Source organism: Megalobrama amblycephala, linkage group LG5 (genome assembly GCF_018812025.1).
Source record: "Megalobrama amblycephala isolate DHTTF-2021 linkage group LG5, ASM1881202v1, whole genome shotgun sequence".
In the NCBI taxonomy this organism is placed as follows: domain Eukaryota; kingdom Metazoa; phylum Chordata; class Actinopteri; order Cypriniformes; family Xenocyprididae; genus Megalobrama; species Megalobrama amblycephala.
In genome coordinates this window covers 1,015,588-1,037,052 of record NC_063048.1, presented here as the reverse complement: position 1 = coordinate 1,037,052, position 21,465 = coordinate 1,015,588, and the positions used below count along the sequence as shown (strand labels likewise).

Sequence of the window (21,465 nt, the reverse complement as noted above, 5' to 3'; positions counted from 1 at the left end):
TAGTTTCTTTCTTTTATTTTTTAATCTTACTTACCCCAAACTCTTGAATGTTATTGTATCACAGTTTCCACAACTGTTTTCAACATTGATAATAATCATAAATGTTTATTGAGCAGCAAATCATCATATTAGAATGATTTCTGAAGGATCATGTGACATTGAAGACTGGAGTAATGATGCTGAAAATTCAGCTTTAATCACTGGAATAAATTACATTTTATAATATATTCACATAGAAAACAGCTATTTTACATTGGAATAATATTTCACTGTTTTTGATCAAATAAATGCAGCCCTGTTAAGCAGAAGAGACTCTTTCAAAAACGTTAAATCTTACCGACCTCAAACATTTGAACCCTAGTGTGAGATGTCAGTACGTGTGCTCAGTACGTGTTGTTTGTTGCTCTCGTGACAGACTCCATGCACATAGAGGACGTGGAGTCCGTTCAGAAGCTCCAGGACGCCCTTCACGAAGCCCTGCAGGACTACGAGAGCTGTCAGCACACAGAAGACCCTCGGCGGGCGGGGAAGCTGCTCATGACGCTGCCTCTGCTCCGGCAGACGGCCACCAAGGCCATTCAGCACTTCTACAGCATCAAGATGCAGGGCAAGGTGCCCATGCACAAACTCTTCCTGGAAATGCTGGAGGCCAAGGTCTGATTGGCCGGTCGTCACGTGACATCACGGAGGCCACGGCGAGCGGGGCGTGGCAGAGACGGTCTGACTGCGGAGGACAGACGGTCTTCCGACGGACACGCAGGTTGCAGGACGCTCGTCTCTCGTCTGCCCGAGGCTTGAGGCGTTTTTAAAGACCTGAAAAAAATTAATAACTCAGTTTAAAGCGTAAATATAAATGGAAAAAATAATTTAAACAAATTATAACAAATACTATGTACTTGTACAGTAATGCTTTTTGTTCATGATCTGTGGTTATAAATGATGGAAGAATCTGTAAGTCATTTCAGAGTGAATAGTCTCACATAGGTGGTCATTTTCATTCTGCTTTCGAGAAGCTGACCCTCGTACGCGTCGCGAACAACCTCAGTCCAACATACGTCACGGCTCGGCCTCTCGGACGACACCAGGACACCTTGAGGACTTGTAAATATTCATGGCGGCGAGCCGCAGGATGTCTGGACGGCCCGGTTCTTCCCTAAATGCGAACTTGCCGACGTCCTTGAAAATACCTCCTGAATCCTGGCCATCCGCGACCGGGAGGACGACATTTGTGACGTGTTTATCCAAACGTCCGTAGCCAGGATCTCATTCATCTTACTCTGTAGTAACTCAGCAATAAATTGAGCCGACGGGCGGGTGGCGTGTGCGAGAGAGAGGACGAGGAGCGCCCACCTCTTGTGTTGCACTGTACTGCTTTTTTAAACTACTTGTTATTGTTGTCGTTGATGTTTTGGCCTAAATGTAGTCGGAGGGCCGAGCAAGGGATGATGGGTCATTGGAAAGGGAGGGGGCCAGGTTTCAAAGGATTTACGATGCATGGCAGAAGTCCAGGAGACTCAAACAATCAGATGCCCGTATGTCAAACGGCCTATTTCGGGCTTGTTAAGCCTCCGGCAGAGGAAACGAGGTGCCCGTCATCTGCTCGGACTTTTATAGCCATGTATCCGAATGAAGGTGTGCGGCAGGTGCAGGTCTTTATCACCAGCTTTATTTTTAGCTCTTGGAAGATGACAGCAGATTGAACAGGAGGGGTGTTTGACCTCATGTTGACACAATAGCGTCGTGTCTAAAATGGCCTTCAAAGTCGCCGTCCCTATAAACAGCTTATTACCCCTAGATCCACCGGACAGCTGTACGGCCATTAGTACGAGATATCAATTAGGAAAATCCCGCTTCCAACAAACATGAGCTCTGAAAACGGCAGCAATGACATTTCGCTCTCTGTCGGCATTCGCTACTGATGTCATTTACTTGAAGTGAACTGTGGTGCTGTCGTGAGTCGATACTGTGATCGAAGGACCTGAGGGGGATTGTGTCCTGGGGTGCGTTTCCTAAAACAACCGTGGTCACATGTTCCGTCATTACCAACATCCCAGCTAACAGGGAACGTTCTCTGGCAAGGTTTTCTCAAAGTTATGAACAAACGAACAAAAATAGAAAATTCGTTCAAAGTTATCTGGACTTCTCAAAACATTATTTTATACATTTTTTTCTGAAACATTTCAGTTGAACGTTTTTAGAACGTTCAGAGAACATTCCAAAGTAATGTTCTTATAATGTTTGAAAATATTATCAAATGGAATGTTCCCTTAACGTTCATATAACCAAGAAAAAACATTTTTAAAACATTTAAAAACTGGACGTTTTGCGGTCTGCAGCTTTAATGTGAAAGTTATCAAAATGTTCTTAGAATATATTTTTGTTAGCTGGGATAGTTTAATGATTCAGTGCCTCCTGAAACCATAGTTCCACCTAACATTTGCAAACAGCATCACAACCTTCGAAGCATAGTTTCTTGTTAGTATTAGGGCTGCGACAATAAATCAGTGTTTCTCGATTCATGGATCGATTGTAAGATTTTCCGAATACATCGCGATTCCCTCTGGAATCGATTCTGGGATTCGTTTTTAACAGCAGATGGCGCGCAAGGCTAGTTTTTAACCGCTCACTCAAATGCTCACGAAGAAGAGCGCTCGTGCATTCGGCTGAGTCTGAGAATGTACTTGCACCTCAGAATGCTTTTATGAACGATTATTTTATAGAAGGTTGAAGTGGTGTGTGTAAGGAATTGGAAGCAAGCAGTGTACGGCAGTTTCTAAAGAAAGCAGTGCCATCTGCTGTTAAAAACTAAGCTCTGAATCGATTCAAAAGAGGATAAGAATGCATTTGGAAAATCTCAGAATCGATCCAGAATCATTTCTCGATGCATTGATTTATTTTCCCAGCTCTAGTTAAGTATGACTTCATATAAATCATGCTCTTGGACACAATAAACAAGCTAATGCAGTACATTATATATCTTTCAATAAACATTTCATTTTATTTTAGTGTGTCAACAATCAGTGCCGTTTTTGAGTGTAAATGCGTTAGGGAATCTGGATTATGACGTAAGAGAAAGCTTCTGAGTAAAGTGTACAAAATTACATACTGCATGTTAATGTGATTAAAAAAATGAATGGCTTTTTGTTGTTTGTGTAAATGAACTGTGATAATCTGACTTCTGATAAAGGTGCGTCACATTAGCGAAATTTTGCATGCAAAAAAGATCCATTGATCCAGGTGTATAAAGCACTTTCAAACCAAGCAAATTCGCATGACAAGTTTGAACATGTGAGAAGTCTGCGTGGGGAACTTTATAACGGATTCCTATTGAAACGGCTGGATTTCGCCTGTGAAATTTCACTGAGCAGCAGTAAACGTGACCGTACCTTATTGGCGATCTTGAATCGATTAGCAGAAGTTATTACTTCACCACCCACACTGTAAAAAGTAATACGCTATATCTACTCCATAACATTTTGGCAACAGATTACAAGCAATATTATTAATTAAATTCACTAAATAGAATTAAGTTAGAATTAATCAAATTGATTCCTTAAATGTCAATCATTTAAAACAAGTAAAATTTAAACAAAAATATCTGAATAACAGACGTCAAAGATGAATTAAGAACTCCCTTATTTTTTTATTACCAAAACTGAAGACACCTGATGATAATAAGCAGAATCACTGAAGAAAAGAGAAACACAAGAATTAACAGAGGTTTGATGTTGATGTTGATTTTATTGAAAATGTTTGGTCACCATTATGGTGATCAGTATTCATTTAGTTGGGTAGTTTGATTCTTTGCTTTTTATGTCAGTTTGTGGTTTTTGTAATGGTGTTTGCTATTTTTACACATTTTAAAAGGTTGACTTTTAAGCAATTCATTTGATTAATTCTAACTCAATTCTTATATGTTGAATTTAATTAATAATATTGCTCGTAATCTGTTGCCACAATTTTATTAAGTAGATAGAGCATATTACTTTTTACAGTGCATGCATGATGTCATTAACAACAGTCCGATGTTGTTGGACCAAACGACGGAGGTGCAACCATGTTACTATGGTTTTGGGAAAGTTCATTTCACCAACAAATCATCATAGTATGCTAGTTAAGCAGCGAGCACAGGACACGCACCCCAGGTCGAATCTGTCTCTGCATTTCTGAAAACTCTTCCCAGAAAACTTGAAGCCGCCACAGTCTCAACCTGACCAGACGGATAGCAAGAGAAGATAATACAGGGATTCATTTTTTTATGCAGTGCAACTGTGTGGGTTCAATTAGGGATCAATTCTGACCGAAATCATGCGCACCTCTCAATTTCATGAATGCAGACGCTTCAAGCTACTGTATGCAATTGCGAAATCACACACCATTTTGTCGTCGTAATGCAACGCAATAGTACAGCAATGTTTTATTAACATCTGTTAGTCCTACACTTGAGATGGACATACAATAATTAACATATATGCAACATTCACGTAGCTACCTCATCATTCACCCATTCTGTAAATAGTCCTTTATTTCGTAGTGCCCTTTATTCAGCCGTTGTCAGCTAGCAGTTCGGTCGTAATGTCTACTGGTTTTTGAGGACTGTAACAACATCTGCTATCGCTAGATTAACTAGGTTAGCTGTCTGTTTCATATACACCACACTAACCACCAAAGCACACAAAACACTCTTCCCGTCCTGTTTGGTGCACAGATTTAGGTGCTTGTTTTCTACTCTTTTGACAATGGGACAATTGGCCACGTTCATCATCTACCCAGTTGACATGAATGTTGATTTGTGCCTCTCCAGTCACTGTTTAGGAAGGACAAGATGCATATCTATTTATTTATTTGCTTATAACTCCGCATGTCAGGGTCAGAATTGGTCCCTTAATGTTCAAAACGTCAAAGTGACGAAGGCTTTTGTGTTTCTCCTCAAGATATTCATTGTGTATATTAAATCACTTTGGCCACGCTGTACAATAATATTGTTCATTTAACAAACACCTGTGTCACTTTCTTTTTTTATGTCAGAAATGAAAAAGTAACAAAGACGTACTCTCAAAGCCGTGTTAGAGTTCTGTTCATTTCGTGTCAGTCCCCTCACAAAATTACTGTCAGAATATCTAGTGCACATGTACCAAATCTACGTGATGGAGGTCATTTCAGGTAAGATCTTGGTAAGATCAGCATCATTTCATGAACACACTCAAAACAAAGAGTGCAATTCAAATACACAAGTATCCAAATATTATATAAAAAATTGGGATGAGACTTTAACAAATCACAGCTAATTCAATGTTTAAATATGCTTTAAAGGGGACCTATTATGCAAAATTAATTTTTGCTTTGTGTTTGCACTTAAAAGTGTTGGCAGTGTCTTACACAACTACCCTATAATGGTAAAAATCCACCCACTCCTATTTTTATATTCCCCATAAATCATAAAAATTGGCTGTGTCCGAAATCACCAACTCTACCCTTAAATAGGGCACTGTTTGAGGGAACAGCCATTTATATTGGTGTCCGACACGATAGTGGATGATATCGAGTGCACTCATTCAATCCCACAATGCACCGCAATAATGAGTGTACAATCAATGTACTCTCAACGGCTAGAGAATACCCATAATGCACTGTGAGAGTCGCTCGCTGAATGAATTCCTGCTTCTCGCGCCTGTAGCTGAATCATCCATCCATCCATTTTCCAAACAGCTGGTCCAATGTGGCTACAGCGTAATATCATACAGGTATAAAGTCCTTTTTAAATGATTATTAAATAATTAAGGTTTATGCATAGTTTCCAAGACAAAGTTCAAGATAAATATTTTAACCTTACTACTGGAGCTGCCAGTTTGCCAAGTTTCAAATGTTTATTAAACAGCAGGCACAAAGTGGCATCCCTTCCGGCACACTCAGCGTCCGAATTCACTCACTCGTTTTCATTCACTCCCTCAAGTGGACTATATTAGTGGACTAATGTAGGGAATAGTGAATGATTAGTGATTTTTTCTCTTTGGAAAGGGGGCAGGGAGCAGCAACTCATTTGCATTTAAAGATACACACATGAAAACAGCGCGTTTTTGATTCCACCCAAAAAGGGACATTTTGGGCATGGTATAATAAATGATCTGTGGGGTATTTTGAGCTGAAACTTCACAGACACATTCTGGAGACACCATATTAAATCTTGTAAAAAGTGGCATAATAGGTCCCCTTTAAATTGTTTATTGACCAACAGACACACACATACACAAAAATAATAATAATTTAGTAATTTAATAATTTTTGGGACATTTTAGGATTTAAGCTGTTGCATTGGCAGGATGTTTTAATTGATGCATCAATAAAACATTTACGTTTATGCATTTACAGATGCTATTAATCCAAAGCAATTTACATTGCACTGAAAGTACACATTTTATCAGTTCACGCACTGCCTGGGAATCAATCACATGACATTGGTGCCATGATCTGCTGTTTGAGCTACAGGACTATGTTATAGTTAATGAATTTATCTTGTTATTTATTTTAAAGACACACAAAATCTGCACATGAATGGGTAGATGAGAGTTGAAGGCATGCGCTGGACTGCATTGCTGTCCAGTCTATAACTGTGGTCAGCGGAGCAGGATGACGATGACCTTTATCTCCTCTGTTGAAGCGTGGCTCAGTAATGTAGTAACGTGTAAGTGCTGTGCGCCGTCCTCAGAGACGCCGGCCGCCCCGCAGAGCCCTAGAGACACTGGAGCAAACAGCCCAGAACTGACATGTGCTGTGTAGCAAAAACACACAGTACCTGCTGCAGAGAGAAACACATTCATCTGCTTCAGTTCTGAGACACATTCATTGTTTCATTGTTTTCTACACTCCAGCTTCCAGTCTACACTTTTCCTACACAGAATAATGTGGTATTCTTCTATATAGGTATGATTTCAATCCATTTAAAGTATGTTATACTATACTATAAATATATTATAGCAGTATCACTAAAATATAAATGAATCTAATTAAAAGATAGATTGTTTTTCCTGTGTATTTGTATGCTTAAGCTATTGAAATGTTGCTTTTAGAACGTTAATGTCAAACTCCATTGAAATCAATTGTGCATCATCATGCACTTCACGTGAAAAACACTCGCTGTATGACACAAAGATCTAGTGTTCTAGATCAGGTCAGTTAGGATGTTGCCTTAATGATAACCATAATGATATTAGCGTCCACCCTGACGCTGTTTATTATAAGCACTGCTGCAGTTTAGTCATCTTTATACTGTGGGGTTGTTGAATGCTTGAATCTGATTGGCTGACCAACATTCTAAGATGTGCAATTGATCCTTTGCAAAGACTCGCCGCACTTAGTTACTATTGCTTTGTCCGACAAGCCATGGCGCTGTCATGCCACACAGTGAAAAATACACTGTGGAGCAAAGAGGACACTGACAACACATCAACAGACAAGACAGAGCAAGTTACTTATGATATTAAACAAAGTCCCAGTCCCAGTTTTGTGGCTCTTTAATGTGTCGTGACAGATCGCTGTAGTGCCTCAGTTCTGTTCTTACTAGTTCATTAATAGCATCAAATAAACATGAATGAACATGAGAAGGAATGTTGTTTCAAACGTGGAAAGATGTCAGTACACACCATTTTTCAAGTTCAAGTCCACCGAGGTTAATCTTCTAACTCCTGACTGCTTTGTCAGACAAAATGGCGGATTCTGCGTTATGATTGGTTAGATCTCTTGTCAATCAAACTCCCAGCATAGGGTCAATAATTTTCAGGGAAACGCATGGCTAAAGTAGTTCTAGCAGGTCTTGACTGCATTGCAGTTCCATATCATTTCGCCAAATGATTTCAGATATTTCAACAGGTCCTTACAGCCTGCAACCACAAAAGAACCAAAACCCACAATGACACAGGCATGAAATGATGTTTTGGAATGAGCAACGGAGGATAGGGATGAAAAGCATAAGAAATTAGTCCCACACACAAGAACAGTGGTCTTGAGGTTGGTAACTGTAGTATAAGCAGAATAATTGACGACGTGCCGTTGAATTCTTAGAAAATAATGCACATATAAATAATGCATTTGTTTTCTAAGAATTCAACAGCCCGTCATCAATTATTCCTTTCATAAATCAAGCTCTTTAAAGCAGGATGGATTCTGATTGGCTGTCGATGTTTTTATTGTTCATCAGCTGGAAAAAAATAGATTCAAATGACATTGTTTCTCTGTGCTGTTATTGATGTCACTTTCCCGCCGGAACGCACTCCCTCAGCTGGACTTTGTGGCAAAAGAGCTGCTGCATGACTTGATTTAATAGGGAAAACTGCGAAAACGCGAGTAAAACAAACGATTAAACTAAAGGCTGGGCTCGAAAGTGTTCCTTACAGCTTACCAAAGATCCGGTAATCCATGATATTGACATGCAGCCAGGAGTCGTGTTTACTGATTTATATATGCCTGATTTCAATGCTGGGGAAATACATAAAGCAAATCTGCCTGTGAACGCTTTATATAACTACAATATAGGTATGTCTAAATCTGGGTGATCACTTATCAATGTTATATATATTGTCCAGACCTAAAACTTGTATAGTTTTTGTCAGTGTTTACAAACCCGATTCCAAAAAAGTTGGGACACTGTACAAATTGTGAATAAAAACAGAATGCAATGATGTGGAAGTTTCACATTTCAATATTTTATTCAGAATACAACATAGATGACATATCAAATGTTTAAACTGAGAAAATGTATCATTTTAAGGGAAAAATAAGTTGATTTTAAATTTCATGGCATCAACACATCTCATAAAAAGTTGGGACAAGGCCATGTTTACCACTGTGTGGCATCCCCTCTTCTTTTTATAACAGTCTGAAAACGTCTGGGGACTGAGGAGACAAGTTGCTCAAGTTTAGGAATAGGAATGTTGTCCCATTCTTGTCTAATACAGGCTTCTAGTTGCTCAACTGTCTTAGGTCTTCTTTGTCGCATCTTCCTCTTTATGATGTGCCAAATGTTTTCTATGGGTGAAAGATCTGGACTGCAGGCTGGCCATTTCAGTACCCGGATCCTTCTTCTACGCAGCCATGATGTTGTAATTGATGCAGTATGTGGTCTGGCATTGTCATGTTGGAAAATGCAAGGTCTTCCCTGAAAGAGACGACGTCTGGATGGGAGCATATGTTGTTCTAGAACTTGGATATACCTTTCAGCATTGATGGTGCCTTTCCAGATGTGTAAGCTGCCCATGCCACACGCACTCATGCAACCCCATACCATCAGAGATGCAGGCTTCTGAACTGAGCGCTGATAACAACTTGGGTTGTCCTTGTCCTCTTTAGTCCGGATGACATGGCGTCCCAGTTTTCCAAAAAGAACTTCAAATTTTGATTCGTCTGACCACAGAACAGTTTTCCACTTTGCCACCATCCATTTTAAATGAGCCTTGGCCCAGAGAAAACGCCTGCGCTTCTGGATCATGTTTAGATATGGCTTCTTTTTTGACCTATAGAGTTTTAGCCGGCAACGGCGAATGGCACGGTGGGATTGTGTTCACCGACAATGTTTTCTGGAAGTATTCCTAAGCCCATGTTGTGATTTCCCATTACAGTAGCATTCCTGTATGTGATGCAGTGCCATCTAAGGACCCGAAGATCACGGGCATCCAGTATGGTTTTCGGCCTTGACCCTTACGCACAGAGATTGTTCCAGATTCTCTGAATCTTTGGATGATATTACACACTGTAGATGATGATAACTTCAAACTCAATTTTTCTCTGATATTGCTCCACTATTTTTCACCGCAGCATTGGGTGAATTGGTGATCCTCTGCCCATCTTGACTTCTGAGAGACACTGCCACTCTGAGAGGCTCTTTTTATACCCAATCATGTTGCCGATTGACCTAATAAGTTGCAAATTGGTCCTCCAGCTGTTCCTTATATGTACATTTAACTTTTCCGGCCTCTTATTGCTACCTGTCCCAACTTTTTTGGAATGTGTAGCTCTCATGAAATCCAAAATGAGCCAATATTTGGCATGACATTTCAAAATGTCTCACTTTCAACATTTGATATGTTATCTATATTCTATTGTGAATAAAATATAAGTTTATGAGATTTGTAAATTATTGCATTCCTTTTTTATTCACAATTTGTACAGTGTCCCAACTTTTTTTGTAATCGGGTTTGTATTTAAAAACACCCAATTATGCAGAATATAAGATATTTAATTGATGAGTTGTCAATACAATATATACAGTATGATTTTACCCCAAAATCCAACATTTTGACACAAAATGATAACTGCACATCCACGTTTCTCTGCAGTCCAGTTGTTTCTGTGAATTGTAGCAATCCATTTGCTTCTCTCTATTACAGACTGTAAAAATATGCCTCAGATTTCTTGTCAAATCTATTTGTACAGTCAATCGCAAAGCGCTTTTTCGTGGCATTCACGCTGAAAACCAACCCTGCCACTCAGTCTTTTTGCCACTCAGTGGGTGTAACAGCAGTTGCTCCAGCCAACAGTGACGTCACGTGCACATCCTTTATTCTAGAGTTTGAAACAGAGCCTTAGAGTTAGTAACACCATCAACTAAAGCATTAGCATCTAATGTTGGAAATATGTTATCAGGACGAATATTTTCGCTGTTTATTGTAGTCAAAGCTAATTTTCCCAGCATTCCATGTCGCCGGTGTGTTTCTGCTCCATCGGTGGACTGATTTGCATTCATCAAAGCGTGAATCCCCATCAGTACGAGTTCAAGGCCTGGTATCCGTCTAAACACATCTCCATCACTCTCAGCGCTGATGGCCGACGGAGGAAGCGCGTGTCGGTGCGAGCGGCTGGCTTTGAACTGAGCTGCGGTTTATACTTTGCATAAAGTAAGAGCTAAAATTACACTCAGGACTGACAAAAAGAGTATGCAGAAATCCCACGGGAGCAGCTGCTTCAGACATAAAATAAAAGGTTTCATCTTTCAGCAGCTTCTCCTGGTCCAGCCAGCTTCTCATTGGACCCTATAGCTCTGTTTCTGCTTGTTGAATATATGTGTTTAATACTTTCCAAGTGCATTCTTATTTAAAATGAGATATCTGGCTTGAGAAATGGATCAGGATGTCTAAAAAGATAATAGCCTAATTTATCTGTCTAATTACTGTATGAGACTCAAACTCAAGCCTCATCGAGTCTAAACTGGCCTCTGATTTATTTAGTTATTCGTAAGCTGTTTTCAGACGCCAGCAGCTGTGTTTGTTGGTCACCATCACCATCACCATCTCTTGTGACAGTTTTACTTCTAATCTTTTTTATTACAAGACAATACATAATGGTACAGTCAATGGAAAGTTGGGAGCATGTGCAGTAACATGGCAAGAAGACGGACAGAGATCAGGCGAGTGTTTCAGAAGCATGTTGATGGTGTGTTTCAGGCACATGTGTTGCGCTGGGGCAGAAATGGTCAGGGCTGCATGGGATGGACTCGACCTTTTCTGCATGTCAACCAAAGGTTAGAAATCTCCACTGGCCTTAAAAGAAATGCACTTGTTTGCCATTACAGTGAAGATCTTTCTCTCAACAACACACGGCCGCTCTCGAGGGACCCACAGCGTGACCCACAAACCCTCTCCGTCTCACTCTCTTTACTTCTTAACCAAGCTTTTCTTGACATGTCTGCCTAATTCTCACATCTCTTTGTTTAAGGCCTCAAAGTATAAAATATTTAAAGGGTCTGTCAGCAAAACGTTTTACACAGAGCACATTTTTGAAGTTAATTTTCATATTTTTAAACTGCGTTCGCTTCATTGTGATAAACTACCAGCTAACAGGGAACATTCTCTTTGGTTAACGTTGTGGCAAGGTTCTCTCAAAGTTATGAACACATTCTTCCAGTGACATAAAACATTTGATCAAAGTTATTTTTGATGAAATCTGATGGCTCAGTGAGGCCTGCATTGACAGCAAGATAATTAACACTTTCAATGTCCAGAAAGCTACTAAAGACATATTTAAATCAGTTCATGTGACTATAGTGGTTCAACCTTAATGTTATGAAGCGACGAGAATATTTTTTGTGCGTCAGAAAACTTTATTCCACAATATCTAGTGAAGGGCGATTTCAAAACACTGCTTCATGAAGCTTCAAAGCTTTAGGAATATTTAGTTTCGAATCAGAGGTTTGGAGCACCAAAGTCACGTGATTTCAGTAAAAGAGGCTTCGTTATGCCATAAGTGTTCAGAAATTTCAATAGTTTGCGTGACTTTGACAGTTTGATACACACTCCGAACCACTGATTCAAAACAAATGATTCGTAAAGCTACATGAAGCAGTGTTTTGAAATCGCCCATTTCTAGATATTGTTGAATAAAGTCGTTATTTTGTTTTTTTGGTGCACAAAAAGTATTCTCGTCGCTTCATAACATTAAGGTTGAACCACTGTAGTCACATGACTGTTTTAAATATGTATTCAGTACCTTTCTGGGCATTGAAAGTGTTAATCATCTTGCTGTCTATAGAATCCTCAGATTTCATCAAAAATATCTTAATTTGTGTTCTGAAGATGAACAAAGGTCTTACGGGTGTGGAACAACATGAGTGAGTAATTAATGACAGAATTTTCATTTTTGGGTGAACTAACCCTTTAAAGGAGCCGCGCCTTAAAAATAATTTCTGACAGAGGCTCAGAATGAAGGTTGAAAATAGTGTTTTTTCCACATGTGTTTTTTGATTAAAAAACTTTATTAACATTATAAGTGAACCTCAAGGAACATAATAAAATAATAGAAAAATCCATGACATGACCCCTTTAATAACATTCTCAAAACGTTAGCACAAAAATGTTATTTATACATTGTACATGGAGTGTTTTTTTCTGAAACGTTTTAGTTGGATGTTCCTCTAATGTTTTTTTTTTGTGTGTGTTTTGTTTTGTTTTAATGTTACTACTTGTTTCAGTACTGAAATGTGATCAAATGGAATGTTCCCTTAATGTTCGCACAACCAAGAATTTTATTTTTTTAAATTAACAATTTAAGAGAACATTCAGAAATAGGCGTTTTCGTAACTAATCACAAACAGTCCTAATCCACCCAAAGACACTGTACACCATTGATGCAATAGCGATAGAGCCTTAGGTGCTGAACCTTTTCTTCATAAATGCAATAAAATGCAATGCAATAAAAAAAAAAAAAAAAAGATTTATAGATTTGAATCTATGATGAGATGCCAAAAATTAATCTTTAACAAATAAATAAAGATTGTCTGATTACCTGTGGCAGTGGTTTTCATGGGTTCACACTTACAAATAATTTAATAGAGTTAAAAAAAAAAATAAATAAATAAATATATATATATATATATATATATATATATATATATATATATATATATATATATATATATATATCTCGTCTGTGTATTTATTCCTCTTCTCGTGCTGATTAGAAAGACCGTTTGAATGTGTTTCTCTCAAACTTTGTTGGTGACACTTAGCCTACATTTTAAAACCTTTATGGCAACAATGTCAACATTTTATTTTGACTGTGGGAACATTTTTATTAAAAAAACATTTATTTGAATATGGCAACATTTTTATTTTAAAACCTTTATTTTAATATGGAAACATGACACCTCATTCTACAATATTTCTGTGATTAAATCACTGACTCCTCCCCCATCAGCCAATCACTGTGTGTTTACTCCATAGCAACGAGGTCAACCCCGCCCTTACTCTTAGCTTAAGACTTCAGTCTATTCCTTAGTAAAAGTTGGTCTCAGCAGGTTTGTTAATAGGTTTTAAGAGAAAACTCTTAGCTAAGAACTTTTACTGCTATTTAGGAGAACTCTTAGTGGTAAGATAAAATGTTTTGTGAATACAGCCCCTGTTATTGTTTAATGTTGTTTGTGTTATCTGAGTTTTATGTGTCACCATTGTGCTGAAGGGTAGCTCCTGTGCTTCAGTCAGTGATGATCCAGAAACACTGATGTTCTGCTGCATGTTGCTTTATTTAAAGACAGTAACTGTGTAGTTACTGATGCAGTGATACAACAGTTACATTAGCTCATGTGTGTGTTTTTGTCAGCTAATGACTTAATGCAAGAGATTTGCAATTTAAAGAAAAGGTTTCATAATATTAATCCAGGAAATACCTGTAGAGAGCTTTAAGTGAAAATAGTTTTTGTTTGAACAGCCACTTTTATTAGTCAAGTTTTTGAAAAGGGCAGCAGGGACGTTCTGAGAACATTTCCAAATAAAGTATGGTTCCCTAAACGTTCAGAGAATGTCTTGAATGTTCCCTGAAGGTCCACCAAATAACCTCCCCCAAACCTTAAAAGAACTCCACATCTTGACCGTCTGTGAACATAATGGGAACGTTACTCAACACCAGTGGGGACGTTCTGACAATGTTCTGGGAACGTAAAATTTCTAGCGGAGTAGTGACTTAGGAGTCCTCTTGACTACTCCTAACGTTTCACAGATTTAGGAGCTAGTTTTAGCGCTAAAATGCTTTGTGAAATACTCTTAGAGCAAAAATTTAGGAGTCCTAAAATTAGGACTGACTCGCCCATTATTTTTAAGAGTTTCTCCTAAATCGGCAAGTTAGGAGCTACTTTTAGCCTTAAGATGTTTTGTGAATACGGCCCCAGATTATTTTGAATGAGTGTTCTTTTAACATTACTGGAATAACGTTTGTTCAAAACTTTGAGAGAATCTTGCCAGAACATTAGCCAAAGTTCCCTATTATCTGGAGAACAGAGTAGATAGGAATAAAGCTGGTGTATGTAAAGCTGCTGAAGTGGAGATTTCTGACTCAAACTCACCGCATTTAAAAAAATATGAATTGAAACTAAAGAGATGCAAACAGATAAAGTGCAATAAAATAAATAGGCTACTTAAATGTGTATTTTGGATTTTTTTTTTCTCCTACTACTCTACAAGAAGACAAGTTTTGGAAGCAAAATCTCAAAATTCATAGAGCAAGAAAAAACACTGCTCATGCCTGTACTGTCTTACCTTAAGTTGTTATTCATAGCTTTCAAATCTCATTCATTTTGCATTTTCAAAAAGAATTTGGCATCACTCACGACCCAAACTTTACACCCAGTGGCAATAATATAAAAACCTTTGTGCAATGTGCTAATATGGCTTTTTAAAATAACTTATAAGTCGTCATGAAACAGAATTTGCGCTAGTCTTTTCTTCAATATTGTTCCGTATATATGAGTGAAACGCTTCACAAACAAGAACAAATGTAGGGCGGGGCTTGATTTTGTCCGTGGGGAATTGATTGGATGGTTGTGGTTTGCTATTGGTGGATCTCAGGTTGCCCGCATTATTATAATGTAAAATAAACTTTATAGTAGGCTACATGAGAAATAATGTTTTTTGCATGAAAAATTGCATGAAGATTTTTCATCATGTCTCCTATTGTAGCTATTCCTCTGGGAAAAAAAACAACACCATTCTGAGTAAACAATGACAGGATTTTCCTTTTTGGATGAACAATTTCTTGAAGTAGGCCTACTGAGAGAGTGTGTTTATGTTTCTAATATCTGTTGGTATATTCGAGCTTCCAGTGCAGAGCCCTGACTGAGGATGACACGGTGAAGAAGAATATGAATGTCATATAATATACCGCAGCCTATTTATGAAAGTTCCCTCTCAACAGCAAGGTCACCGCGGCCAGACGAGAGACGTGATACAGAGCCCAAGTACAGATGGCCATATTGAAATGAACCGGACCACACACCTCGTTCGCGATTTCCCTTCCCGAATGAGTGATATACCTGCGTGAACTGTCAGAGATCGCAGCAATTTGCGGGACGTCTGAGAGAGGAGATGCAGACGCGCTCCCGCTCCACCCCGTCGGACGCGCGCTTATTTATTTACAGCGTGTTTTGCACTGATCTCATAACACTGTAAATTACCGGCCGGTCAAGGTTCCTTTCTCAAGCGCGAGACGACATATGATCTATAAGACATTTAATCCCACAATCACATACCATCTGTCCATTTCCATATATCAAGTCTTAAAGGTCATATTTTAAATACAAATCACATTTAGGAATATAAACGTGTGAATTATGACCGCTCATATGTATGATAGTGCGTTAAGTAAAATGATGCACTCGAGACAAGAAAGTCTGTGGATAAGCGTTTGACTTTTATTTGAGAACAATAAATGTGCAGCGGGTTTCACCTTTACCCTTTAAGACCTTTACATTCATATTGGTAATGAATCAATTTGTGATTATAGTGATGTTTATGAACAATAGTAAATAAATAACACTAATATGATCCATTGACCAAAAGAAGTTTTGCTGCAGAATATATTACACACTTGCACACACTTACACACACACATCTATCTATCTATCTATCTATCTATCTATCTATCTATCTATCTATCTATCTATCTATCTATCTATCTATCTATCTATCTATCTGTGTGTGTGTGTGTGTGTGTGTGTGTGTGTGTATGTATAAGGTCATTCATCCCAGCTAACAAAAATATGTTTTAAGAACATTTTGCTAGCATTCACATTGGTCTTAGTGACTTAGGAGTCCTCTTGACTACTCCTAAGGTTTCACAGATTTAGGAGCTAGTTTTAGCGCTAAAATGCTTTGTGAAATACTCTTAGAGCAAAAATTTAGGAGTCCTAAAATTAGGACTGACATGCTCATTATTTTTAAGAGTTTCTCCTAAATCGGCAAGTTAGGAGCTACTTTTAGCCTTAAGATGTTTTGTGAATACGGCCCCTGATCTCTCTAGAGCTCTGCATCTTCACTTATTACAAACCATTCTGACTTTGTTTCTTTCATACAAATCTTCTTCAAAATTTAAAATGTCACCATTACGGAGGTAAGCGCTTGCTTTAGTTGGGCTCCTGACCCTTGACAATTTGACTTTAATTTTTCTCCAATTGTTGTAACTGTGTTTTTCTGAAGCATTTATTACAATAAAAAATTGTGAAAAAATAAATATGATCAATTGGGTTTGGATGCTTAGTCATTGTTGTTGATTTGATTGTCATACAGTGACCTTATTCACTGATCTTCGAATATTATGTTTTCTTTTATGTAGACATATGATAATGCATAAGATTCTGTCCTTCTTTGGAGGTTTTTATCCTTGCAGAAATTCAGACAGCATCATGTAGATTCACACAGACATCAAGATTCTGCGTATGATCCTCAACAATGGTGACAAAATTTTCAGATAAACAGATTAACTCTGAACAAAAGGAGGGAAAAAAAGTTAATGCAAAACTGACATTTAACACACTCATAGTTTAGACCATGCAACGTCAACTGGCGGCCCGCAGGCCAAATCCGGCCCGCCAGAGATTTCCATCCGGCCCCCAGAATAATACTGAATTCAGGAATAGCCTTGTAAGAGGAAAAAAGTTTAGGGCTGGTCCGAATACCATTTTTTGAGCTTCGAAGCTTCGGTAGTAATGAACATCGACTCTTCGGAGAGAGGGGCTGAACATATTTTTCTCTCTAATAAAGGCAGGAATCTGTGTCTGTATGTCCGTTTGCATTTTTATTATTTCGAGAACCGTTCATCCAATCGACTTCACAAGGCAGTGCAGTGTCGCATTTGGTGCAGTATAGATGGACACGCGAGACGCGACACATTCAGAATGAATAAACTTTTAGTAAACTACAGTCAGAACAGCGCAAGCGGGAAGCGGCGCACCTCACGCGGGCAGGGCTTATGCTCCGAGAACGGACACTGCACTAGTGATATAAAACGCACACACACAGGTCTGTTAAATTAAGCAATACTTTTAAGGTAGTCTAATATTTTTCTGACTAACAAATTGGCACAGTAAGGGTAGATTTAAATAAAGAAAAATGAAATTTAAATAAAGAAAAAACGAAATTTAAATAAAGAAAAACGAAATTTATCTAAACAAAAACGAAATTTAAATAAAGAAAAAACGAAATTTAAATAAAGAAAAATGAAATTTAAATAAAGAAAAACGAAATTAGGTTAAATTAAAAACGAGATTAATTTAGATTGATAATAACGGGTAAAAATGCTAATACATTTTGTTTCTATTATTGTATTTTCCACAGTGTCAAAGCAACAAAACACAAGCTCAGACATGCACTTCGGTCCATACAAACTCCGCTGTTCTGAACACTCCCGTTGCTGGAACATGCGTCGGTTCTATTTCTAGCATGCACGCGTTTTCCGCGTGGCTCGAGCGCGCCTGTGACGCGTGTCTCAGTGTGCAAACTCCAACCTGTTAAATATGGGAGCCGAAATAAAAACGGACACGCCACGCAGCTGAGACGCTCACGCAGCCAGTGTGTCGCCGGCCTTATTCAAGGGGGAATGAGAATCGTTTCGCGGGGATCCCAGGTGTGCAAAAATAAAAAATAAAAAATATTCGAATGTCAAATTTTCAAATCGAATACCAACCCACCGAACGAATATTCGGGTCCGTTCCATATTTATTTATTTTTAAATCTAACGAAACAAAAAGCCTTCTGAAAAGTAGCTTGTGCCATAGCCTGCCTTCAGTCAAGAATGACGATAAACGCGTTCTCTCATTGAACATCTTTTATTGTTTCACGTGCTCATTTTTTCACAAATGTCAAAATTTTCCTTGCCTGGGATTTGCGCACAATTGCGTGACAGTGATGGACAGCTTGACAGCCTCACAAATATGAAGCCTAAAATATCGCTATCGCCCCCTGGTGGCTTGCTGCAGTACAGGTAATATGTAAAAAATAAAATAAATTAGGAATTAGAATTAGTATATCAAATAATAACATATTAGGATACAATTCGAATTTTATTTTATATTACGAGTATCTGGCCCTTACAGTGTCTGCAGAGAAAAATTCTGGCCCTTGGACAAATATAGTTGATGACCCCTGGTTTAGACTCTGGAGAAAACCAGTGAATCATCAGCACTAAATAACCAAATTCATCTGATCAGACTTTCTCCTGCATCTTTTGCTATAACAAACGTGTTTTAATAACAATTAAAGCAGCCAAAGAAAAGCTACTAATAAAATAGCAAAAATCAAGAGCCCATCTAAAGCAAACGCTCTCCTCTATAACGGTGACTTCAAACTTTATTATTTTCTATAAAACACACACACAGAAGGCGAAGTTCTTGTGCAACTTTGTCTAAAAGTGACAACAATTCTGAAATTTTACAGAACATTTGGGACATAAAACGTCCTCTTTTGGTTATGAAAGAGCTGCAGTTCAAGGTTCATTATATAACTTTAGGGGGACGTTCTCTTTTGGTTATTCTATGGTCATGCAAGAACGATGTGGAGTTCTTTTAAGGTTTGGGGAATGTTATTTGGTGGACCTTTAGGGAACATTCAGGATGTGGGAATGTTTAGGGGACTATCACTATAGGACGTTCTGATAACTTCCCAAATGTCCTCTTTGTAACGTTCTCGTGCAACCATAAAATAACCAAAATAAAACGTTCCCCTAAACTCATATCGGGAACGTTATTAAATGACCAACAGAAGACCATGTAGCAACGTTCAGTTAATGCCCTAAATATCCTCATTGTAACGTTCTTGTGTGAGCATAAAATTAACCAAATTGGAACGTCCCCCTAAAATCATATAAGGAACCTTAAACTGCAGCACTTTCACTACCAAAAGAGGACATTTTATGTCCCAAATGTTCTGTAAAGTTTTAGAATTTTTGTCACTTTTAGAGAACTTTTAGACAAAGTTGCACAAGGTCACGAGAATGTCGCCGCCTGTGTGGGTGTTTTATACAAAATAATAAAGTTTGAAGTCACCGTTATAGAGGATAGCGTTTGCTTTAGATGGGCTCTTGATTCTTGCCTTTTTTAACATTTGGTTTTCTTTGGCTGCTTTAATTGTGTTTTCAAAACACATTAGTTATAGCAAAAAAAGCAGGAGAAAGTCTGATCAGATGAGTTTGGTTGTTTTGTGCTGATGATTCAATCATCATGGAGTGTCCTGATTCATTGATCATCACCAAAATCAAAGCTAAGGGTATTAAATGTTAGTTTTGCATTAATTGTTTTGTTTTTTTTTACCCTTTTTTTTATTAGTTTTTTTATACATTATGCAGAGTTTTGAGCAGTGTGTTTTAGACTCACACAGACATCATGAATCAGCGTATGATCCTCAGCGATGCTGACACTAAAATATCTTTTTTGTGCCTTTAGTAGCTTGTTTTGTGATGTTAAGAGTTTATCTGAAAATTTTGTCACCATTGTTGAGAATCATACGCAGAATCTTTATGTCTGTGTGAATCTACATGATACTTTCTGAATAATATCTGCATAAGGATAAAAACTTTCATAAATTCAAAGTAGGACAGGTTCTCCTGCATTATGATGTCTAGGTGAATGAAAACACAATATTCAAAGATCTGTGAATAAGACCACTGTATGACTTTATATCATCATCAATGATCAAGCATCCAAACCCATTTGATCAAACTTTAATTTTCTCACAATTTTTTATTGTACCAAATGCTTTAAAAAAACACAGTTACAACAATTGGAGAAAAACTAAAGTCAAATTGTCAAGGGTCAGGAGCCCAACAAAAACAATCGCTTACCTCCATAACGGTCACATTTATAAATTTTGATAAAACATCTACACCTCATTAAGAAGATGTGAATGAAAGAAACAAAGTCAGAGTGGTTTGTAATAAGTGAAGATGCAGCGATCTAGAGAGATCTGTTATTGTTTAATGTTGTTTCTGTTATCTGAGTTTTGTGGGTCACCATTGTGCAGGAGAGTAGAGCCTGTGCTTCAGTCAGTGATGATCCAAAAACATTGATGTTTTGCTGCATGTTGATTTATTTAAAGACAGTAACTGTGTAGTTGCTGATGCAGTGATACAGCAGTTACATTAGCTCATGCATGTGCTGCAACTAATGACTTACTGCAAGAGATTTGAAATTTAAAGAAACAGTTTCATAATATTAATCAAGGAATAACCTGTAAAGACCTTTAAGAAAAAATAGTTTGTGTTTGAACAGCCACTTTTATTAGTCAAGTTTTTGAAAAGGGCAGCAGGGACGTTCTGAGAACATTTCCAAATAAAGTATGGTTCCCTAAACGTTCAGAGAACGTCTTGAATGTTCCCTGAAGGTCCGCCAAATAACGTCCCCCAAACCTTTAAAGAACTCCACATCTTGACCGTCTGTGAACATAATGGGAACGTTACTCAACACCAGTGGGGACGTTCTGACAATGTTCTGGGAACGTAAAATTTCTAGCGGGGCTGTCACCTAGTAACGTTCCCAGAACGTTCAGAGATGGTCAAGATGTGGAGTTCTTTTAAGGTTTGGGGAATGTTATTTGGTGGACCTTCAGGGAACATTCAGGACGTACTGCACTCAAAAAAATGATTCTAGCTGCTTGTTCAGTTTATTTAAATAAAATAAGCTGAACCAACACAAATCTTTAGTTTTTTACTTAATTGGCATTT

At 38.0% G+C, this 21,465-nt stretch overlaps 1 protein-coding gene across 2 annotated transcripts in view; it reads left to right on the top strand.

Moving 5' to 3' along the window:
* The window catches only part of esrrb (estrogen-related receptor beta), an 86,143-nt gene extending 81,078 nt beyond the window's left edge, over nucleotides 1-5,065 (top strand). For both annotated transcript variants that reach the window (XM_048190340.1, XM_048190339.1), the window contains exon 7: nucleotides 416-5,065. In XM_048190340.1, the coding sequence (XP_048046297.1) occupies nucleotides 416-660 (245 nt within the window). In that variant the 3' untranslated portion in view covers nucleotides 661-5,065. The remainder of the gene's footprint in view (nucleotides 1-415) is intronic.
* Nucleotides 5,066-21,465: the final 16,400 nt, after the last annotated feature.